We start from the raw sequence: 25,256 nt of genomic DNA, 5'->3' as shown, positions 1-25,256 counted from the left end.
CAAGCAAAATTCACCTTCTAAAATCTTGCGGCTACCGATTGGTGCCCCCGATACTTTTTTCTGTCGGTGCACTGTGTTTGCAGTGTGTGTAAAATGTTGGTGCGGCCAACATTAAAGGAGAGGGCGCACTGCTGTGGCCGCCATCTTTTTTGGAGGGCAGTTGACTGCCATGTCGGCCCGACAATTATGCCCCCGCTGGCTCAGCCGAAACTCTCCCTGGTGGCCCAGTGGACCTAACTAAAATAATCACAGCGTTTGCAGTGGCTCTCCCCTTTAAGTGAAGGGGAGAGAAGTTGTGACGTGCCAGCGTGATGACATCATCAGCATTACGCTGATGACTGACAGCGCCGGACACACTGCCCGCCCCCACTTCCACCCCCATTATGACCGACTTCTGCCCAGCTCGAAAAAATAAGCCAAAGAGCTGAATTTCACAAGAGAAGACCTCGGATCCACCACGACGGCCAGGAATAATCAAAAACAGTAAATGCGTTCAGCCCCAAGATCTCATGATTTAATGTCAAAGCATGTCAGGAGACAGTTAGCAGAATGGATAGCAAACTAGTTACAAAGCAGAAAACAGAGAGTAGGGGTTACAGATAGTTACTCAGCCTGCAGAAATGGGAAGTGGAGTTCCATATGGATGTGTGCTGGGACCATTGCTGATCACTATTTCTGTTGTGTATGGAGAGTCAGACTGAACACAGTGATCTCAAAGTAAAGTGTGACCTTAGTCTTTTTTTGCAGGTCTCCAGAGTGCCTCTCCAACCCTGTGAAGCCTCCTTAAATACCTGTGCTCCCAAGGGATTATGGAATCCCTTGGGACTCCAGGGGATGAGCCCTCTGGTGGCTGTACAGAGTAAATACAAGTTATATAAAAACAATTGCCATAAATGATTTCGACTCGGGAATTGGAAGTACAATTTTAACGTTTATGGATGACAACAAATTTGGCGGGGGGGCGGGGGGGTGCAGTTAATACTGAGGAGGACTGCAACAAAATACAAGATGACATTAATAAACTTGCAGAATGGACATATAAATGTCAAATGAATTTCAATATAAGTATGTACATATACTTTTTGGAAAATAAGAGTCTAAATGGAGTAGAGAGGAAAAGGATATAGGGCTACAGATTCACAAATAATTAAAAGTAGCAGTGAGAGTTAACAAGCCCATTAAAATTCAAACAAAGCTCAGGGGTTAATTTCTAGAGGAATAGAATTGAAAAGCAGCAATGTTCTGTTAAACTTATATAGAACTTTGGTTCAACCACACTTGGAGTACTGTGCACAGTTCTGGTCTCCATATTACAAAAAAAGGATAATGGAAGCACTGGCAAAAATGTAAAAAGTATTTACAAGGATGATACCAGAACTGAGAGATTACAACTATCAGGAAAGACTGAACAGGTTGGACCTCTTTTATCCAGGGAGGAGAAGGCTGAAAGGTGACCTGATAAAGATCTGTAAAATTATGAAGGCATTCGATCGGGTAGACATTTCCAACAGTGGGGAGTCCAAAAATAGGGGCCATACATAGTCATAAATAAGTTATTAATTAATCCATAGAGGAATTCAGGAGAAACTTCTTCACTCAGTGTTGAGATTGTGGAATTTATTACTACATGGAGTGGTTGCGACAAATAGCTGAGATGCATTTAAGGGGAAGCCAGATAAGTACATAAGGGAAAAATGAATAGGACGTTATGTTGATAAGGTGAGATGAAGCAAATAGAGTGAGAGGAGGATCGTGTGGAGCATAAACATCAGCATCTGCCGGCTGAATGGTCTGTTTCTGTGCTGTAAATTCTATGTAGTGTTATACATGGATGCTATCAGTAGGGATGTGCGTGTGCAAAGAATTAAGGACAAGGTAGTGCACAAGTGGTGGTGGTAACAGAGGTAGTCACATCATCAGGCCAATCAACACTGATATTTCGTTAAGTAAAACAAAATGGCAGACAATCAGCACAGAATCTCCTAATCTGAGGAAAGATGTTCTTGCTATTGAGGGAGTGCAGTGAAGGTTCACCAGACTGATTCCAGGGATGGCTGGACTGTCATATGAGGAGAGACTAGATCAACTGGGCCTTTATTCACTGGAGTTTAGAAGGATGAGAGGGGATCTCATAGAAACGTATAAGATTCTGACGGGACTGGACAGGTTAGATGCGGGAAGAATGTTCCCGATGTTGGGGAAGTCCAGAACCAGGGGACACAGTCTTAGGATAAGGGATAGGCCATTTAGGACTGAGATGAGGAGAAACTTCTTCACTCAGAGAGTTGTTAACCTGTGGAATTCCCTGCCGCAGTGAGATGTTGATACCAGTTCATTGGATATATTCAAGAGGGAGTTAGATATGGCACTTACGGCTAAGGGGATCAAGGGGTATGGAGAGAAAGCAGGAAAGGGGTACTGAGGGAATGATCAGCCATGATCTTATTGAATGGCGGTGCAGGCTCAAAGGGCCAAATGGCCGACTCCTGCGCATATTTTCTATGTTTCTATGTAATAGGAGAATTAACCTCCATCTCCCTGAAGAAAAAAGTGGTCTTGTACTCCAGTTATAGGCTGACGTAGGTTGTGTGCTTGACTAGAATGGAGGCAGCACAGATCGAGAAGACAGAATGACCTGAGGAGACATCTCTGCTAAGAGAAATTCAAGGTAGCTGTACTTCTCCATTCTGTCATTGACTAGATTCATTCCGTTGGAAACAAAGGTGATGTAAGCACTCTCATACAGCTCTCTCACTGAGCTCATGGGTAAAGGCAGTGTCAGGTGCAGCTTTGAACAAGGTGTTCAAGGACTCATTTGTGCTGAGTTAGCTGATGTGAGTCGGCAGCAGTTAAGTTATTAAATTAGCCTTAGTACTGCTAGACTAAGTAGCCAGGATCTGTAGTTTGGCTGAAATAAGTAACCTAAAGAAAAACAATTTATATGGCACCTTTCACAATCTCAGAATGTCCCAAAGCACTTTGCAGTCAATTAAGTACTTTTGAAGTGTAGTCACTGTTGTAATGTAGGAAACACGGTAGCCAATTTGCACACAGCAAAGTCCCACCAATATTGGCCAAGACACGGGGGAGAATTCTCCTGCTCTTCTTCGAAATAGTGACATGGGATCTTTTACGCCCACCTGAGAAGGAAAACAGGGCCTTGGTTTAACATCTCATCCGAAGACAGCACCGCTGACAACCTAGATTTTGTGCTCAAGTCTCTGGAGAGAGACTTGAACCCATGCCTTCTGACTCAGAGGCGAGAGTGCTACTAATTGAGCCACGGCTGACACAGCAGAAAGGAAATGAATAATGGATGTAAAGTGGGATGGGTTTGCACTATATTTTTGAAAAATTGTTTGTGTAGAGAACTGCAAGCTATATTTGAAGTACTAATGTGTCTCCTTTGCTTTTCCTTTCAGGGTAATCTAAGCTTCTCGTGTGTGGAATCTCATGCTGTACCTGTGTTTTTCAATAGCAGCAGTTATTTGCAGCTGCCTGGACGCATGAACCAGGACTTGTTTTCAGTCAGCTTTATGTTTCGGACTTGGAACCCCAACAGTCTGCTCTTATTCAGCAAATTTGCCGCAGGCTATGGAATGGTGGAAGTTGATCTTAGTGATGGAAAAGTTAGCATTAACGTTAGCATCAATCAGACAAAGATGAACAGCATTGAGATCTCTGCAGGTATGTGATGAAATTTTAAAAACAGCTTAAATCTTCAACTGAGCTGTGGATAAAACTGCAAGCATTGAAAATGAAATGGAGTGTGAGGCTCACCAATGAGACCTCTTTAAAAATCAAAGAATTCTCATTAGTTTTAATATCCTCTTGTTTTATGTTTCTGATGATTTTTATTTAACACTTTACAAGTGAAAACATCAGGGAATGACTTTAGGTTAGTTCGTTATCCTGACAGCATGAAGGAGCGTAGTGCACAGTTGAAGTTCCACGATTCCTGAAACTATCTGGATCAGTGACTATGGCTGAGAAATTTGGCACCTTAGTGCCAGTAGTTATGCAATTTTTAAAAACAAAATGAAGTTTGCCTCACTTCTGCCCACTTCCGGTGCGGCCCACGCCATTTGCCATCTTTGTGTAATGCTCACTTGACGCACGATCTGCCATTTTCAATAATGTCACTCCATAAACATGTACAGCTAAACGTGCGTTCAGCTGCATGAGAGACATCCCACCAGTGCTACTTAACTGGATACATCCAACAAGCTGACCGCAGAGGGAGGAAGAGGAGGAGAGGGAGGAAGGGAGGAGGCAACGTGCACTTCCACATTCTGGACAGGCTGTCTGTGAGCGCCTTATCAGACTCCGGTTCCCCTGAATGAAACCCCAGATCTTCGTTGCTCAACACTTCCCCACCTTATCATCCCTCTCACAGAACAGCACAACGTTCTCTTGGGCACAATGCTGAAATGCAAGCCATCACAAAACAAATATTCCAAACCATATTTATATATCATTGAATCCAATGCTGCAAAAAAAGTCAACGAATCACTCTTTGCCTGTCCTAGTGCTCCTACGAAGTGCTGCCCCAGTGGCTGCAGCATGGCTGGTGGAAGGCAGCTGACTTGCATTGGGGGAGACTGCAGATTGCCTTGCAGGATGACCTCGAGCAGCTCTGGGCCAAGAAGACCCGGGTGTAGACTTGGCAAGGGCGGCAGTAGTCTGGGCTGGCTGCCTGATGGGCAACAGCGAGAGCACTGGCAGACTGGCAGAGTGGCAGAGGTGGAAGTACAAATTATGTCATCATGAGAGAGGACAAGAGGTTCATGCTCCTCAGAGCCACTGTCACTGTGCCGGGTGACGCCTCAGTAATCCTAATAATCTGTTGGAAGACAGATTACTGGACTGCTGTGACACCCTGCAAGCCCTTTCCAACACTGTTAATACAGCCACAGTGGCAGCAGTCTGAGCTTGGATGATAGCAAGCTGAGCCTGCATGAGAGCACACGGAGCTTGCGTGACAGAAGTCTGTGCTTGCATAAGAACATAGGAACAGTAGGCCATTTAGACCCTTGAGTCTGTTGTAGAATCATGGAAGAATCTTAGAAATTTGCAGCACGGAAGGAGGCCATTTCGGTCCCATCGTTTCCACGCCGGCTGACCAAGAGCTATCCAGCCTAATCCCACTTTCCAGCTCTTGGTCCATAGCCCTGCACTTCAAGTGCACATCCAAATATTTTTTAAATGTGGTGAGGGTTTCTGCCTCTACCACCCTTTCAGGCAGTGAGTTCCAGACCCCCACCACCCTCTGGGTGAAGACATTTCCCCTCATATCTCCAATAAACCTCAATTACTTTATATCTGTGTCCCCTGGTTGTTGACCCCCTCTTCCAAGGGAAACAGGTCATTCCTATCCACTCTATCCAGGCCCCTCATAATTTTATACCCCTCAATCAGGTCTCCCCTCAGCCTCCTCTGTTCCAAAGAAAACAGACCCAGCATCTCCAATCTTTCCTTATAGCCAAAATTCTCCAGTTCAGACAACATTCTTGTAAGTCTCCCCTGCACCCTTTCCAATGCAATCACATCTTTCATTCAATGAGATCATGGCTGATCTGGGATCCAACTCCATATACCTGCCTTTGCTCCATATTCCTTAATATCTTTGGTTAACAAAAATCAATCAATCTCAGATTTAAAATGAACAACTGATCCAGCATTGTAAGCTGTTTGAGGAAGAGAATTCTAAACTTCTACCACCCTTTGCATGTAAAAGTGTTTCCTAACTTCACTCCTCAAAGATCTGGCTCTAATTTTTAAACTATGCCCCCTAGTCGTAGACGCTCCAACCAGCAGAAATAATTTCTCTCTACCTTAATACCTTGAAAACTTCGATCAAAGCACCCTTTAATCTTCTAACTTCCAGGGAATACAACCCTAGTTTGTTTAATCTCTCCTCATAATTTAACCCCCAGAGTCCGGGTATTATTCTGATAAACTTACGCTGCACTGCCTCCAAAGCCAATGGGGCCGAAATTCACCGTCCCCGAAGTTTGGGCGGGCGATCGATAAATTGATTTTTGGATCAATCGGTCGGATGATTTTCCCTCCCCGAGCCATATTCAGCTCAGGGGGGGATTTGAGCGGTGTGAACTTCCACTGGAAACGGCGCAGTGAAGCCGCTGTAATGGTAACTTTCCAACGGTGAGCTCTGCAGCGTGCGGGCCGCTGGAAAGCCACCAGGACAGGGATTTTCAGCTGCAAAAAGTGAAGCCTTTTCCCAGCAGTGCCCTCGTGGGGTATTCGAGTCGGTGCTCGAACGGGACACCGCTGGAGTGTTGCCGCAATCGGGGCCCTTTGGTAGGGAAATACTTTTATTCATTTTAGTATTTTTATTTATGATTACAACATCCACTATATTTATCTTTTAATAGTTTTATTAATTATTAGTGATTTTAAGGAGCATGGAGGAGTCCGGCACCAACATTGCACAGAGATTTGCGCAGAGCTGGGAGCCCATGATTTCCAGGATGGAAATGATAGAAAACTCCATTAGCACACTTGTGGACCCAACTATGATGGCCAATGTCTCAGCTTCCACTGCAGCACAAGCTGCAGTGACCCAACGTCTCAGTGTTGCAGTGGAATGGTGCAAATCTAAAAATAGTGCAAGTCTGGAAACTTTGTGATCCAGGTACATAGATCATTAAAATGTCATGAACAGACACAAAAAATAATCAAACAGGCTAATAGAATGCTGGCCTTTAAATCCAGAGGACTATTATACAAGGTGGTAGAAGTTATGCTACTCCTTTCCACCCCCTGCACTAAGGCCTCGAGTGCTGCATCCAAGAACCTGAGAGCCCTCTCTGGTCTGTTGAGCCATTATTCACTCTTCTTCTTTCTGAGCCTTTAAGTAGTGGAGGCTTGCATTAATTGGCGCTAGCCTCGTACAAACATGGACCCCTTGCTAAGCATTCAGCCACTCAGCAGCGCATTCAGCACTGGACTGACGCTGCAATCATTGTAATTAGCAGGCAGCATGAAGGTTGTGTGCTGCCTGCATACCTTTCAACAGGCCTGGACCAATCGTGCTTCACAATTCCCACACCTGTTTTCATTTCCAATCTAATTTTTAGCCCCCAAATGTGGTGATGGGTTTGTGTGTGTGCCTGGCACCCAGCTAATGGAAAAATCCTTCCCAATAGCAAAATAAAAATAGGTTTGGAAAATAAGTTCAAGAAAAGAGTAGCCCTTATTATGGGTATGTATTTTTTTTAAGTCAGTTGTGAAAAATATGATATCCTCATGTGTTTTTTAAAAATTAAATAGGGAGTTGTGAATTTTCATTGGGGAGCTGATTGGGAAGAATTACTGAACCAGATTATGTGAGGATCTAAATTAACATTAATAGGAATATAGTTATTAACCGAGGGAGCTTCAGTGATCAACTGAAGTATGTTAATCTAGCTTCATTGTACATTTGGGCTCAGTGACTCTTTGAAATTAGTTCCCAGATGACGTAATCAGCATTTCATATTTAAATATTAAAACCCAAGAAAGAAGGAAATGAAATAAATCTGAATGATATTGGAATCAATCAAAACTGTTTTCTAACTGTCATATAATTTTTAAACAGAGATAAGATTTTGGCCCTGAATTTCCTCAGACTTTCGAACACTGTGCCACCGTAGCTTTATTGCAAATGCAACAGACTCCCTGTTTATTCGCATTCTATCTTGCCCCTCTTCGAATAATGCAGTGTGATCTTTTGCATCCAAGAGAGGAAATGGGGCCACAGTTTAATGTCTCATCCAAAAAATTGTCAATTTCAACAGTGCAGCACTCACTCTGTAGTGCACTGAACTGTCAGCAGATATTATGTGCTCTCGTGTCAGGAGTGGAGCTTCAGCCAAGTGGACAGAACAATAGCAAATTCAATTTAATGAAGATAAATGTAAAGTACCACACTATAGGGCCCAAATTTCCCCAGGAGTTGCTCCATTTTTTTTGGAGCAACTTGATTTTTCTGGAGTATCTTAAAAATCCCCATTCTGCACATTTAATTTGCACCAGTGTAAGTGAGGATTTTTTTTAGTTTTGTTTTTTCTTTTCATAAGGGGGCGTTACCAGCCACCTATGCCTGTTTTGGCCATTTAAGCCAGTTTGGACAGCTAATTGTTGCTCCAAACTAACTTAGGCCAGCGTATGCGGCTACTTGTGGCCGCACAGAAAACCCTTGCGGAGAGTTAAGAAATCAGCGCAGGTTAGTACATTATGAAGCACCAAGACTTACAAAGCACTAAACAAAGCACAAAAAGCATTCAATAACAAATAAAAAACAGAAGAAAGTGGAGAAGACTTGTACCTAAAGCACCAAGACGTACAAAGTTTTAAGGAAAGATTAAAAGAAAATAAACAAACTCTGCAAACACACAATCACAGTAGTTTAAACAACACAAGCAGCTACTTACATGTACAGGACTTTTTTCATGTCACTCATTACTTTGCACATTTTTACAGGTCTCCTTCACAATCATTTCTTTACCTGTACAGGGATCTCCCGAAAACAAATTAAGCCGAGCGATGTTTCCATTCTCCTCCCCCACACCCCCCCCCCCCATCCAATCAAAACTCTTCCCCCCCACTCCCTCCCACCGATCAAAAGTCTCCCCGTACCATCCTGTTTCATGTAACCCTCAGCATGGGAAGGCAGCGGCCGGCCTGTGCGGCAGGCCATTCGGCCAGGGATAGGGTCGGCGAACATCGGGTCGTCCTTTCGGCCAGGGATAGGGGCAGCGAGCATCAGGTCCGGAGCCAGGACGCGTTGGGAGGGCGAGGAGCTAAGCGCATGCACGCAAACTCCAGTGTGCATGCACGCAACTGCCAGCTCTGTTTCAGCAGCACGGCCCTAGCTCCGCCCCCCACTGCTTTTGCCACGCCCTGCCACGACTTAGGACGGTCCAAGGAGCGGGGAGAATACGGAGCTACATTTTCGGTAACGTTTTATGAGCAGAAAGTCGGCGCACCTCGGGCAAGTGCGCCGAGAAAACCAGAGGGGGAAATTTGGGCCCATAAGAAGGAAAAATATAACACCCGTACTCCATGCATTGTGTTGTAATAGCTAAAAATGAAGACGTAGGAGTCTTATTAGATTTGATGCTTAACATTTTCAATTAGTGCAAAGTAGCAATCAACAAAGTCAATGGGATGTTGATCTACAGCCAAAAGAGTAAAATATAAGTCAGAAGAGGTAATGATTAAACAGTATAGTGCACCTTGAATATTGCGTCCAGCTCTGGTCAACAAGAGAGACATTCAAACAATGGAGGCAATATAGAGAAGAGCCTCCAGGCTGATCCCCAGGATCTGAGTTATGACGAAAGAATGGAGAAACTTGAGGTATAAGATTGTTAAGGGTGCAGAAAAAAAATTAAGTAAGAATATTGTACTTTAAATTAAATTATTGTCGTGGAACTAAGGAGAACAGGTTTAAATTAGTAAAAGGTCAATTTAAGACTGATCTAAAGAACTTATTTTTCATATACAGAGTCATTAGTGTGGTCAGTGCTTCAATGCTAGGGATGTTAGCCTGGACGAGGACGCTGATGTTGGTGCGCCTGTCCTCGCAGGGGATTAGTAGGATCTCATGGAGACATCGTTGGTAATATTTCTCCAGCGACTTGAGGTGCCTACTGTATATGGTCCATGTTTCTGAGCCATACAGGAGGGTGGGTATTACTACAGCCCTGTAGACCATGAGCTTGGTGGCTGTTTTGAGAGCCTGGTCTTCAAACACTCTTTTCCTCAGGCGGCCAAAGGCTGCGCTGGCGCACTGGAGGCGGTGTTGGATCTCGTCGTCAATGCCTGCTCTTGTTGATAGGAGGCTCCTGAGATATGGGAAGTGGTCCACGGTGTCCAGGGCCGCGCTATGAATTTTGATGACTGGGGGGCAGTGTTGTGCAGCGAAGACAGGCTGGTGGAGAGGACCTTTGTCTTACGGATGTTTAGCGTATGACCCATGCTTTCGTACGTCTCAGTAAATACGTCGACTATGTCCTGGAGTTCAGCCTCTGTGTATGCACAGACGCAGGCGCCGTCCACGTACTGTAGCTTGTCGACAGAGGTTGGGGTGGTCTTGGACTTGGCCTGGAGATGGCGCAGGTTGAACAAGTTCCCACTGGTTCTGTAGCTTAGTTCCACTCCAGCAGGGAGCTTGTTGACTGTGAGGTGGAGCATGGCGACGAGAAAGATTGAAAAGAGGGTTGGGGCGATGACACAGCCCTGTTTGACCTTGGTCCGGAGATGGATTGGGTCTGTGATGGATCCGTTGGTAAAGATCACAGCCTGCGTCATCGTGGAGCAGGCGGAGGATGGTGAGGAACTTTTGGGGGCATCCGAAAAGGAGGAGGATGCTCCATAGACCCTCACGGTGTCAAAGTCCTTTGTAAGGTCGAAGAAGGCCATGTATGGCTAGCGCTGTTCTCTGCATTTTTCCTGTAGCTTTCCCGCTGCAAAAATCATGTCTGTTGTGCCCCGTAGGGGACAAAATCCGGGAGGAGTTCCTCGGCCACGGGAAGAAGACGGTTGAGGTGGACTCCAGCAATGACTTTCCCAGTGGCTGATAGCAGGGAGATTCCTCTGTAGTTGCCACAGTCGGACTTGTCCCCTTTTTAAAAGATGGTCACAATTACTGCATCTCTGAGATCTCCCGGCATGCTCTCCTCCCTCCAGATGAGAGAGATGAGGTCATTTATTTGCGCCAGCAGTGCCTCTCCACCATACTTCAGTGCCTCAGCAGGGATTCCATCCGCACCCGTAGCCTCCTTCACGGCAAACGAGCCAAAGGTGGGCAGTGGAAACGTTACAAGGACACCCTGATAAAATGCGACATCCCCACTGACACCTGGGAGTCCCTGGCCAAAGATCGCCCTAAGTGGAGAAAGTGCATCCGGGAAGGCACTGAGCACCTCGAGTCTCAACGCCGAGAGCATGCAGAAATCAAGCGCAGGCAGCGGAAAGAGCTTGCGGAAAACCAGTCCCACCCACCCCTTCCCTCAACGACTATCTGTCCCACCTGTGACAGAGACTGTGGTTCTCGTATTAGACTGTTCAGCCACCAAAGAACTCACTTCAGGAATGGAAGTAAGTCTTCCTTGATTCTGAGGGTCTGCCTATGATGATGATGATAATATTAGTGTATACAATAAACGATAGTAGTGGAGGTGCAAATCCTGCACATTAAAAAAAAAACAATTGGTTACTATATTGGGAATATGTTAAAATTGTTCTGGATAGATGAATTGACAAATGGGATTCTTCGTTTGTAATTATTTTGTGAAACAATACGCACTGATATAGGAGGCTTTGTTGTCTGAATTGGCATTGAGTCAAGGAACATATAACTCACACTTCCACTTTTTCAGAATTATTCTGGATCGAACTGTTGCTGACATTAGATGCAAAATGTATAGAAATGTCTTTTAATATATGAATGAGGAAAGGCCATTCACCCACAGTCAGAGGATTCCTTTCTCCACTGTTGGCATCACTCATCTTCATGATATCAGTAAGATAGATCACTGATGAGGCAGAGTACTTTTCAATCTCTTCACTGAGATATATAGTATTAACTGCATTTATTTTATTAATTCAGTATTTTTAAAAGTAAAGTACAACCAATTGTCGGACACATCAGCTACCAGAACAAGAGGCCAAGCAGCTTTTAAAGGCTGAAACTGATATCGCCACTACCATTTTTGAGAGCTGTTCGCCTAATGTAAATGTTTCATGAAAGAAAACTCGATGAAGTGAGCAAATTGCACAATAGTCCAAGAATGCACACTCAAGCATGTGACTAAAGACCAGCATATCCCCAGGGAATAAGTCAGGCGGAACAGCAAACTTATCCAATTATTTTCTCACAGAGTCCGAGAGGAATGATACAGGTTGTGTGAAACACATTTTTACCAGATTATACAAGATGAATTGTAATTCACACTAGAACTTTTTTCTATGCATTAGCAGTTTCTAATTTAAGAATCTCTAATCTGTCTGGGGATTCTATGGAGAAATAGGCCATTGCTGATCAGAGCATCTCTGCTATCCACAGAAAAAAAGCTGGTCTCATCTCGAAGATCTGTGCGGCAGTATGATTCCCTGGAGAGAGCAACAGGGAATCATGCAATGATTATCTGATAGCCTATTTATAGTAACAAAGGGGAACTGCATTAACACATCATTCATCTCATGCTTGCTAGTATAACTACTACAATAAAAAGAGTTGAACTGTTTAAAAAGTTTCTCACTGAGGAAGAAAATCTTGATGGTGCTTTTTGTAAACTGCAAAATATGATGATGGTGAAAAAAAAGACTCTGGCAGCATATAAGTCACCAGCCATTTCCGTCAATTGTTCGCTGAAGTTACAGTGGACGATGGGGATAATCCAGGCATTGAAATTCCAAGCACTTGTCTTCTTCCTCATAGTGACCTAAAAGATTACCTCAGTTCTCTGAACTACCAAAAAGAGAGTAACTCCCTCCTTCTGTGCTGTAACCATTCTATGATAGCAATATGGAACTCACTAAGGCAATCAAGGGATATCGGGATTGGGCAGGAAAGTGGAGTTGAGGTAGAAAATCAGCCATGGTCTTACGGAATGGCAGAGCAGGCTGTGGGGCCATGTGGCCTACTGCTGCTCCTATTTCTTAAATTCTTATATTCAATATATCTTAACGATTAGCAAATTACCTAAATCAAATTTTAACAGATTTTAATTATAGATAGAGGACACTAGATCAAAACACTTTCTTATAAAAAGGTTTAAGACTTTTCTCATGAAATTATGCATTTCTGAGGCTTTGGAAAATTACTGGATTTTCAAACTGTTGTGCTGGAGCATTAACTGATCAAGACACCCACAGTACATAACACTACAACATTGAAAATATAATCTAAAGCATGTCATCGGGTTTGTTTGAATAATTCTATTAGGTATAAGGGCTCCATTCTTAAAACGGTTTGTATGTTACTGCTGGAAATCTCAGCAGGTCAGGCAGCACCTGTGGAGAGAAAGCAGAGTTAACGTTTCGGGTCGATGACCCTTCATCCCAAAACGTTAACTCTGCTTCCTCTCCACAGATGCTGCCTGACCTGCTGAGATTTCCCAACATTTTCTGTTTTTATTCCAGATTCCAGCATCCGCAGTATTTTGCTTTTGTATTTGTATATTACTGGTTCATTTGCTGCATTAAAATCACTGATATTTTTATTTTTGCCTTATTGACAATACCAATATGTTTCTATAAATTAAAGAAATTTTGCACTCAAATAAATAGGGTTGAATATAAAGAACAACTTTAGAAAACTAAGGCTGCTATTAGATCAGCAAAAAGACGAATGGAAAAAAGGATTGTAGACAACTGTGGCAGTTCTGTGCTGGGGCCCCAGCTGTTTACATTGTACATTAATGATTTAGACGAGGGGATTAAATGTAGTATCTCCAAATTTGCGGATGACACTAAGTTGGGTGGCAGTGTGAGCTGCGAGGAAAATGCTATGAGGCTGCAGAGTGACTTGGATAGGTTAGGTGAGTGGGCAAATGAATGGCAGATGTAGCAGTTATAATGGGTGACTTTAATATGCACATAGATTGGGCTAACCAAACTGGAAGCAATACGGTGGAGGAGGATTTCCTGGAGTGCATAAGGGATGCTTTTCGAGACCAATATGTCGAGGAACCAACTAGGGGGGAGGCCATCTTAGACTGGGTGTTGTGTAATGAGAGAGGATTAATTAGCAATCTCATTGTGCGAGGCCCCTTGGGGAAGAGTGACCATAATATGGTGGAATTCTGCATTAGGATGGAGAATGAAACAGTTAATTCAGAGACCATGGTCCAGAACTTAAAGAAGGGTAACTTTGAAGATATGAGGAGTGAATTGGCTAGGATAGATTGGCGAGTGATACTTAAGGGGTTGACTGTGGATGGGCAATGGCAGACATTTAGAGACCGCATGGATGAATTACAACAATTGTACATTCCTGTCTGGCGTAAAAATAAAAAAGGGAAGGTGGCTCAACCGTGGCTATCTAGGGAAATCAGGGATAGTATTAAAGCCAAGGAAGTGGCATACAAATTGGCTAGAAATAGCAGCAAACCCGGGGACTGGGAGAAATTTAGAACTCAGCAGAGGAGTACAAAGGGTTTGATTATGGCAGGGAAAATGGAGTACGAGAAGAAGCTTGCAGGGAACATTAAGGTGGATTGCAAAAGTTTCTATAGGTATGTAAAGAGAAAAAGGTTAGTAAAGACAAACGTAGGTCCCCTGCAGTCAGAATCAGGGGAAGTCATAACGGGGAACAAAGAAATGGCAGACCAATTGAACAAGTACTTTGGTTCGGTATTCACTAAGGAGGACACAAACAACCTTCCGGATATAAAAGGGGTCAGAGGGTCTAGTAAGGAGGAGGAACTGAGGGAAATCTTTATTAGTCGGGAAATTGTGTTGGGGAAATTGATGGGATTGAAGGCCGATAAATCCCCAGGGCCTGATGGACTGCATCCCAGAGTACTTAAGGAGGTGGCCTTGGAAATAGCGGATGCATTGACAGTCATTTTCCAACATTCCATTGACTCTGGATCAGTTCCTATGGAGTGGAGGGTAGCCAATGTAACCCCACTTTTTAAAAAAGGAGGGAGAGAGAAAACAGGGAATTATAGACCGGTCAGCCTGATCTCAGTAGTGGGTAAAATGATGGAATCAATTATTAAGGATGTCATAGCAGCACATTTGGAAAATGGTGACATGATAGGTCCAAGTCAGCATGGATTTGTGAAAGGGAAATCATGCTTGACAAATCTTCTGGAATTTTTTGAGGATGTTTCCAGTAAAGTGGACAAAGGAGAACCAGTTGATGTGGTATATTTGGACTTTCAGAAGGCTTTCGACAAGGTCCCACACAAGAGATTAATGTGCAAAGTTAAAGCACATGGGATTGGGGGTAGTGTGCTGACGTGGATTGAGAACTGGTTGTCAGACAGGAAGCAAAGAGTAGGAGTAAATGGGGACTTTTCAGAATGGCAGGCAGTGACTAGTGGGGTACCGCAAGGTTCTGTGCTGGGGCCCCAGCTGTTTACACTGTACATTAATGATTTAGACGAGGGGATTAAATGTAGTATCTCCAAATTTGCGGATGACACTAAGTTGGGTGGCAGTGTGAGCTGCAAGGAGGATTCTATGAGGCTGCAGAGCGACTTGGATAGGTTAGGTGAGTGGGCAAATGCATGGCAGATGAAGTATAATGTGGATAAATGTGAGGTTATCCACTTTGGTGGTAAAAACAGAGAGACAGACTATTATCTGAATGGTGACAGATTAGGAAAAGGGAAGGTGCAACGAGACCTGGGTGTCATGGTACATCAGTCATTGAAGGTTGGCATGCAGGTACAGCAGGCGGTTAAGAAAGCAAATGGCATGTTGGCCTTCATAGCGAGGGGATTTGAATTCAGGGGCAGGGAGGTGTTGCTACAGTTGTACAGGGCCTTGGTGAGGCCACACCTGGAGTATTGTGTACAGTTTTGGTCTCCTAACTTGAGGAAGGACATTCTTGCTATTGAGGGAGTGCAGCGAAGATTCACCAGACTGATTCCCGGGATGGCGGGACTGACCTATCAAGAAAGACTGGATCAACTGGGCTTGTATGCACTAGAGTTCAGAAGAATGAGAGGGGACCTCATAGAAACGTTTAAAATTCTGACGGGTTTAGACAGGTTAGATGCAGGAAGAATGTTCCCAATGTTGGGGAAGTCCAGAACCAGGGGTCACAGTCTGAGGATAAGGGGTAAGCCATTTAGGACCGAGATGAGGAGAAACTTCTTCACCCAGAGAGTGGTGAACCTGTGGAATTCTCTACCACAGAAAGTAGTTGAGGCCAATTCACTAAATATATTCAAAAGGGAGTTAGATGAAGTCCTTACTACTCGGGGGATCAAGGGGTATGGCGAGAAAGCAGGAAGGGGGTACTGAAGTTTCATGTTCAGCCATGAACTCATTGAATGGCGGTGCAGGCTAGAAGGGCTGAATGGCCTGCTCCTGCACCTATTTTCTATGTTTCTATGTCTATGTTTCTATGTAATGGGAAGAGCTTTTTTTAGTTATGTGAAGAGTCAGAGAACTATCAAAGACTATTGGGCCACAGAAGGGTGTTCAAAGACAGGTTATGTAATGTCTGTGAGCTTGTAATGTTGTAGCTCCACACTGTGGATGTGGATGTATTGTGTTACTGCAACTAAAGGTGAATAAATGAGTCAGCTGACCAGAAGCTTTCAGAACTTATGAGATATTGTCTGCCATTATATAAAGCTGTATGTGCTGTGCTCTGTGAATATATCATATTTGATGACGAGATGGGATTTTTTGGATGATTTAAAGCTTAAATTTTGTTGGTGAAGGATTCTGCCAGCCACCAGAGAGATGTTGGAAGCTTCTCTTGTCTTTGGAAAAAGCTACAAAATCCGAGGTAAAAAAAACCGAGCACATTATCTGCACTGCAGAGACAAAATGGCGGCACCCATAGCAGTAATGGAACACTTCGGTGAATATTCGGGAAAGGTTTAAGGCATATGTGGACCAGCTAGAAATGTATTTCACTGCAAATAATATAATCGAAGTTCCAGAGAATGCAGATCAGAACCGGGCTGTGTTGGACCGGAAGCGAGCTATCTTCTTATCGGAAGCGGGTCCTGAATTGTATGAAACGCTGATAAATCTGCTTGTGCCTGACATGCCAAAGGACACAATGCTTAAAGAGATTTTAACGAAGCTGCAGCAGCACTTCAACCCGGTACCGTTAGAAATTGCTGAAAGCTATCGTTTCAGTATACGAAATCAAAAGACTGATGAAAATGTCAGTGAGTACATTGTCGCATTAAAAAAGCTACCTATTCACTGTAATTTTGGAAACTTTCAAAACCGAGCATGGCGGGATCATTTTGTTTGTGGGATGAAAAATGATGTGATCGGACGAAAGTTATTGACAACGCCTGGCTTGACTTTTGATATAGCTTGTCAGACAGCGAGGCCAATGAGCATGGCTGACCAATATGCCCGAGAATTTCATAATAATTACAGTCGGCAGACAACCGAGGTGAATCGCCTGCAGGTTCAAAGTAAAAGGCGGTGGGGACCCAAAGTCTCAGAAACTGGAAATTCTAACAGAGCAACCAAGTTGTGCTATCAGTGCCTGGGACAACACATTGCTCAAAGTTCTCCATATGTGAAGACAGAGTGTTTCTTCTGCAGAAAGACTAGGCATCTTGCGAAGGCATGCCGACTGAAGGGTAAACCAACTTTCAAAGCTATGAGTCAAGCTTTCAAAGCTATGAGTAGAAATCCCCAGAGCCTTCATAGCATGGAAGAACAACAACAGGATGAGATGTTAGAGTTACATGTCATCAGGAGCACAAGGTTAACGGACAGCTATTCGAATAGATGTTGTGGGATTCAAGATACCAATGGAAATCAACACTGGTGCATCCGTAAGTGTAGTATCGGAGTTGCTATATCTTGATAAATTGCGTGATTTCCTATTGGAGCAATCTAAGATGGAGCAGCGAGGCTACTCAGCAGAGAACATTCTGTGGTAGGTTTTATCACTGTACCGGTGAAATACAAGGATCAAATTCAGAACTTGCCTCTAATAGTAGTGAAAGGAGACAAGCCTGCCTTATTAGGAAGAAATTGGTTGAGATTACTGAAGCTGGATTGGAGTGAGATTTTTCGTGTTGAAATGAGATTTGCATCAACAGATGATGTTATCAAGAGTTATCCGAAGGTGTTCTGCAAAACGGGCAGTCCGATGCAAGGCTTCAAGGCGAGTGTCAGGGTACTGAAGGATGCTAGATCGGTTTACTGCAAGCCACGTTCCATACCATATGCACTCAAGGAGAAAGTTGAGCAAGAACACAAAAGACTAGAGACTGAGAACATTATTTCTCAGATAGATCGATGAAATTGGGCTACACCCATTGTTGTTGTACCTAAGTCCGATGGTAAGGTAAGATTGTGTGGTGATTGTAAAGTAATTGTAAACCAGGTTCGAGAGGGTAATGTCCCCAATACATTGCCAAATATAGAAGATTTGTTCACAACACTGACAGGTGATCAGATCTTCTCCAAACTGAATCCTACTTACAGCTTGAATGAGATGAGGAGTCCAAGTCATGCTTGACTATAAATACTCATCTAGGCCTATATCAATTTAATAGGCTACCATTTGGAGTGTCTTCCGCCCCTGCCATGTTCCAAGGGGTGTTGAACCAGATTTTGCAAGGTATTGAAGGGGTAGTATGTGATTTGGATGACATACTAATTTCAGCACCAAATAGGCAAATTCATAATAACATATTGAATTAAGTCCTCAAATGGCTAGAGAAGCACAGAGTACGAGTGTCTGCATGTAAGTGTGAATTATTTAAAAACTCAGTGGAATACTTGGGGTACAGAGTTGACAAAGATGGTTTACATCCAACCATGGGAAAGCTGGATGCAATCAGAAATGCACCCACTCCTAGGAATGTCACTGAACTTCGATCATTTTTGGGTCTTTTGAACTATTATGGGAAGTTCCTACCAAATTTGGCTACAGTATTACATCCACTGAATGAACTATTGAAGAAACAGGTCCATTGGAAGCAGTCAAAAGAATGCGATACAGCATTCAAGCAGTGTAAAAGCAAATTGGTAGCGAGTACCATGTTAGTTCACTATGACATATCTAAGGAGATTAAGCTAGCATGTGATGCCTCTCCGTATGGAGTTGGGGCAATAATCTATCATGTATCAAGTAATGGGGAGGAGAGACCAATTGCTTTTGCTTCACGCACTCTCAGTGCCAGTGAGTGTAATTATGCGCAAATTGAAAGGGAAGCTTTGGAATAAATTTTTGGGGTCAATAAGTTCCACAAATACTTGTATGGTCGTAAGTTTACCATCGTTACAGACCATAAGCCCCAGACAGCAATCCTCCATCCAAAGTCCCCAGTTCCAATATTAGCTGCAGCCCAAATGCAGAGATGGGCTTTGATTTTGTCAGCTTATACATATGATATTGAATACAGACGATCAGCTGATCACAGTAATGCTGATACAATGTCTAGAATGCCTTCCCCATCACAAGTTACACCCGATAGGGAAGAAGTGTTCTATTTTTCATACATTGATGAACTGCCAGTCACAGCTGAAGAGATTGGTAGAGCAACCAAACGTGACCCAGTGATGTCAAAGGTGTATGATTATATTGCAAATGGATGGCCAAACCAGGTAACAGACAAAGATACTCATCCATTCTTCATTTGTAGGAATGAATTATCAGTCGATAAAGATTGTATCATATGGGGTGCAAGATTGGTTATACCAAATAAATTCAGGTCCAAATTATTAGGAGACCTCTATGACCAGCACCTGGGAATGTGCTTGACCAAGAGTTTTGTACGCAGTTACTTATGGTGGCCAGGTCTTGATAAATATATAGAGTACATCGTGAGTTAGTGTACGACATGTCAATCAGTAAGCAAGCAACCACCACCAGTATCATTACAGCCATGGAAATGGCCTCCCAGGGTGTGGCAAAGGCTACATATTGATTTTTCTGAGCGAGAAGGACAACAATTGTTCATTGTGTTTGATAGCCATTCGAAGTGGGTCAAGGTGTTTCCAGTGTGGAAAATAACAACAAGTAAAACATTGGACATTTTGCGAAGTTTATTTTCTTCATTTGGCTTCCCAGAAGAAATTGTTTCAGATAATGGACCACAATTTCGTTCAGAAGAATTTGCACAGTTCACGAGCAAAAATGGGGTGAAACATACCAAGGTTCCACCATACTACCCTGCTTCGAATGGTGCAGGAGAGCACACTGTACACTTTGTAAAACGTGCCCTCATAAAACAAATGTTGGATCCAAATCCAAAGAAATGACAGTTGTCATTGGATCACAAATTGGCTAATTTTCTAATTACGTCTCATAATACTCCTCACACAACTACTGGTAGAACACCAGCAGAGTTGTTTCTCAAAGGACAGCCATGAACCAGATTCTCGTTGTTAAAACCAAATTTGGCACAGTCCGTAGAAGAGACACAATTAAGACAGAAAGAGAATCATGACAGAGGTAGAGTAAAAGAGAGAAGTGTGAAATTAAATCAGAAGGTGAGAGTGAAGAACTATCATCATAAATGGTTAAAGTGGTTACCAGGAAAAGTGGTGAAGATATGTGGTCCTCATACACATTTGGTCAAGCTGTTTGATAATGGACAGGTTAGGTTTGTTCACATTGATCATATTTTACCTGCAGACATGGAAGGAATTGAAGGTGGGAATGATTCAATTATTTCTGACTCATATAGTTTTGATACACCAGTAGCATATCCTACATCTAGTGTACTGGAAACAAATCCAAGAGAAAATCAGAATTTAAGTCTGAGTCCGAGTCAGGGAAACAAACAGTCTGAAGTTAGAGTGAGTTCAAATGAAAATCAAGGAAATTCCTTGGAGGAAAACGTTCCTCAGGATCAGCCTCAAATGAGTTTAGATTCGACACCATGTTTGGATGATTGTGTTCGAGAGCGAAGGTATCCTCTTCAAAACAGAAAACAAGTGGTGAAATTAAATTTGTAAATATGGCAAAGTAAGTCCATATCATTTGTTATGTATAAACATGCAAGTTACGTATGATGTTTGTTATAATAACTTCTTCATTAAGGAGGGAGAAGTGTAATGTCTGTAAGCTTGTATTGTTTTAGCTCCACACTGTGGATGTGGACGTATTGTGTTACTGCAACTAAAGGTGAATAAATGAGTCAGCTGACCAGAAGCGTCCAGGATTTCTGAGATGCTGTCTGCCATTATAGAAAGCTGTGTGTGCTGTTCTCTGTTAATATATCACAGGTTACAAATGACTCACTGAGTATGGCGGAAATATTAAATGAGTACTTTGTATCAGTATTCACCCTTGAAGATGATGCTCAAATATTAGAATGTAATAATACTCGTTTTACTACTAGAAACATTAACATAGATAAGCATATTGTTTTAGAAAGAATTAAGAACTTAAAAATAGACAGAGCAACAGGGCCGGATGATATCCATCCGAGGGTCCTCCAGGAGATGGGACATGTGCTGTGCGAGCCACCCGCCTGTATTTTTAATAGCTCACTGCACTCTGGAATGGTTCCTACAGATTGGAAAGAGGCTAATGTAGTCCCCATTTTTAAAAAAAGGTGACAACGCAGACCCGTGTAGCTATAGGCCCATCAGTTTTAAATCAGTAATAGGGAAGATGCTTGAAAGAATCATAAGGGATGCAATATGTGAAGACTTGAAAAGGGAGGGACCCAACATGGCTTCATAAAAAAGAGGTCATGACTCACAAATCTAATTGTATTTTTTGATGCAGTTACAAAGTTTGTGGATGAGAGAAGCCCAGTAGACATTGTCTACTTAGATTTCCAAAGAGCTTTTAACAAGGTACTGCACAAGAGGCTTCTCTATAAGATCAGAGCCTTTGGTATTTGTGGAAATATATTGAGTTGGATACAGAACTGGCAGGCAAGATGCAGGCAACGCGTATAGATGGATTTGGATTTGTTTGGAGACCGGTCACCAGTGGTGTCCCGCAGGGATCAGTATTGGGACCGTTGCTTTTTACTATTTTTATTAATGATCTGGATTCAGGGGTTGGCAGCACAATTTGCAAATTTGCAGATGATACCAAGATCTGTGCGAGTGCTAGAACTGAAGAAGAGGCTTGTCTGATTCAAGCAGATCTTAATATGTTGGGAGACGGCTCATGACTGGAAAATGATGTATAATTTCGATAAGTGCAATGTTATGCATGTGGGCAGGGCAAATGGTCAACATTCATACACCCTCCAGGAAAAGGCATTAAAGATGGTGGAGATAGAAAGAGATTTGGGAATTCTAGTGCATACATCCTTAAAGGTACATGAGCAATGCCGTGCTGCGATAGCTAGAGCAAATAGGGTGTTGTGGTGTAGCCATAGGACAATTGAGTATAAGACGAGGCCTACTGTTTTGTCCTTGTATAAGACCTTAGTCAGGCTGCACTTGGAATACTGTGTCCAGTTTTGGTCTCCTCACATGGTGGGTGATACTAAGGCTCTGGAAAAGGTGCAGAAGAGGACCACTAGACTAATTCCAAGTCTAAAGCATATTAGTTATCAAGATAGGTTAAAAGAGTTGGGACTCTTTACCTTAGAGCAGCATTGACTTAAGGGGGATATATGAGGGCAATATACAAAATGGCGGCCCCTCTGTGCCGAACAAGCGGTGATTCCTTATCGACCCATGGCCACCTCTTTGAGATGGTCACAGCCGTTATAGAAAGAGCCAATTTTGGCCCCTAGAGTTTAGAGAAGTATTTTTTAGGGTCATTTGAATATATCAGAAAACATTTAACAATATGGACATATATGATATAAGTATGTTGCTTTATAGAGAGAAAGACATGAAGAACATGCCCACAATTTCATTCACAGAGCCTGCAAAAGCTCATTTGTAATTGCAGTTATTTGAGCATTTATATCTTCCTGTCTTGCTTGGTTACATCCCTCTCTGTTTATTGTGAACATTGCTTTACAAGCAAACCATATTGACCCAATATCTCCCTCCTCAAGCAATCACACCAGATCCAAAAAATGAAACTTTGTTCAATTGGGAATGGCAGCCAGTCATATAGGAGGATGTTGTAGCTCTTCTGCACTGACCTTTCACTTTCTTTAGATGAAGGGAAGTGGCTACCACAAAACAATTTTTGAGGTTTCTAAGATAATGAAAAGAATAGACAGTGTTCCAGCTGACCATTTATTTCAACTAAATAGACTAGGCAGGATCAGGGTGCACAAATGTAAGTTGTATATGGCTAGATCTAGGTTAGATGTCAGGAGGTGTTTCTTTTCACAGAGAACAGTAGACCCCTGGAACAAACTGCCCTCTCACGTGGTGGATGCAGACTCACTGAGCTCCTTCAAGCAAAAACTGGATTTGTTTCTGGCTGTGGCGGTGATTAACTCTTACAGAAGGTAGTTACTGCAGGGAATTTAATGGCCAGAGTGATCTGGACTAGTTTCGATCACCTAGATAGGTCGGAGAGGAATTTCACAGATTTTTTTCCCAAATTGGCCTGGGTTTTTAATCTTTTTTTTGCCTCTCTCAGGAGATCACATGGTTTTGGGTGGGGTATCGTGTATATGTTGTGATACACAAGGTATCGCAATTGTGTGGGGCAGACTCGATGAACCAGATGGTCTTTACCTGTCCGTCATTGTTCGTATGTTCGTAAGGCATATCTACCAATGGTGGGAGCACGTTCAAAGGATACACAAGAGGCAGACATTAGAGAAACAGAAGCCCTGATTTGAACCTATCACATGTGGTGAGAACAGGTCATGTTTGGGTTGCATGCCTGTTTTACACCACATCTGATTTTCAAATCCACTGGAGCCAATCTGAATGCATTCTGTTCTCGCCAGACATGTTGGGCTAGAAATTGCGTCGCTCCCCATTTAGGGTAACAATAAAGTATCGGCTGGGCGCTACACAATTCAATCGGACGCAAACTTCTGGTTTAGCCGTGGGGGCAATTTCCGCAAGGGGGGCCCGCCAGTCGGTGCATGCACGACACGACGGGAAAACGGGCCACGCAGTCCTGTACACCTCTCCAAAACTAAATGAGGGCAATATACAAAATGGCGGCCCCTCTGTGCCAACCAAGCGATGATTCCTTATCGACCCGTGGCCGCCTCTTTGAGGTGGTCACAGCCGTTATAAAAAGAGGCAATTTTGGCGCCTTGAGTTTAGAGAAATATTTTTTAGGGTAATTTGAATATATCGGAAAACATTTAACAATATGGACATATATGATATAAGTATGTTGCTATATAGAGAGAAAGACATGAAGAACATGTCCACAATTTCATTCACAGAGCCTGCAAAAGCTCATTTGTAATTGCAGTTATTTGAGCATTTATATCTTCCTGTCTTGCTTGGTTACATCCCTCTCTGTTTATTGTGAACATTGCTTTACAAGCAAACCATATTGACCCAATATCTCCCTCCTCAAGCAATCACACCAGATCCAAAAAATGAAACTTTGTTCAATTGGGAATGGCAGCCAGTCATATAGGAGGATGTTGTAGCTCTTCTGCACTGACCTTTCACTTTCTTTAGATGATGGGAAGTGGCTACCATAAAACAATTTTTGTACAAGTGCCAGTCGATCATCTGTCAATATGTCAATCTGTTTTTCACTTTCAGCCATTCATTTATGGGAAATTCAATAGCAACCAAGCAGCAGTTAGAACTGTGCCATCAGTTCTGCATCATTGAGCTGAAATCTCCTTGGGAGAAAAAGCTTGCGGACAGATCCTAAATTAAAATTAAAAGGCATATCTTTTCAATGTTCATAATGGAAGAATTTCCCATCAAAGCTATTGAAGTTGAAAGATCCCTTTTATGATGAAACATTATCTATTATGCTTAAATGCACAAATGCTGCAGGTGACATTTTAGTTTATCTTCTAAACATATACCAGCCATAGACATTCTTATTCAAAAAAATAGCAATTTAGCTTACTTTTCTCTGAGGTAGAGCATCGCATCATTGACCAAAACGTTTTTTTTAACCATCATTTAAGCATGATTTAATCTTTTACTCCATGGTAAGCAGACTCCATAATGGGTTGTCTATATACTAACTGGGTTAGCTTTTAACTTTGCAGTGGGGCGGGGGCGGGGGAGGGGGGTCCGATAGCACACGGGGAGACCCAGAAATGCATGTCGCGCGTGTGTCAGTGACCACTGCATTACCATTTCATTTTCAGGTTTCGTGACCAGTTAGCATTAACGGGTGTAATGACAACCTGCAAGAGGTGATTTCAACTCCAGTATTTAAAGGGACACTCCAAACATGCAATTTGATGGAGATTGGCAGAATGGAGTCCAGAGGTTCTAAGGCTGCTCCTCGTTTTAGTGACACCTCCCTGGATGTGCTGTTGGGGGCTGTAAGTGCACGAAGGGAGATACTCTTCCCTACTCATGGGAGGAAGAAGCCTGCAGATGGCACAAAGAAGGCATGTCTGGTGGTTGCCCGTGAGGTCTGCAGCAGGAGTGTGGTGCCACACTACTGGATTTAATGCTGAAAGCAGTTTAATGACTTAAGCAGGGCAGGAAAGGTGAGTACAGTTTCACATTCACCTACATCATGATGTGCTCAT

At 43.0% G+C, this 25,256-nt stretch overlaps 1 protein-coding gene across 6 annotated transcripts in view; it reads left to right on the top strand.

Annotated features, from left to right (window-relative positions):
• LOC139264555 (contactin-associated protein-like 2) overlaps positions 1–25,256 on the top strand; it is a 2,534,539-nt gene that overhangs the window by 1,041,401 nt on the left and 1,467,882 nt on the right. For all 6 annotated transcript variants that reach the window (XM_070881196.1, XM_070881199.1, XM_070881197.1 and 3 more), the window contains one exon: positions 3,423–3,687. In XM_070881196.1, the coding sequence (XP_070737297.1) occupies positions 3,423–3,687 (265 nt within the window). The remainder of the gene's footprint in view (positions 1–3,422; positions 3,688–25,256) is intronic.

Source organism: Pristiophorus japonicus, chromosome 5 (genome assembly GCF_044704955.1).
Source record: "Pristiophorus japonicus isolate sPriJap1 chromosome 5, sPriJap1.hap1, whole genome shotgun sequence".
Lineage (NCBI taxonomy): Eukaryota > Metazoa > Chordata > Chondrichthyes > Pristiophoridae > Pristiophorus > Pristiophorus japonicus.
The sequence above is the reverse complement of the archived record's forward strand: the minus strand, read 5'-3'. Positions and strand labels throughout refer to the sequence as shown.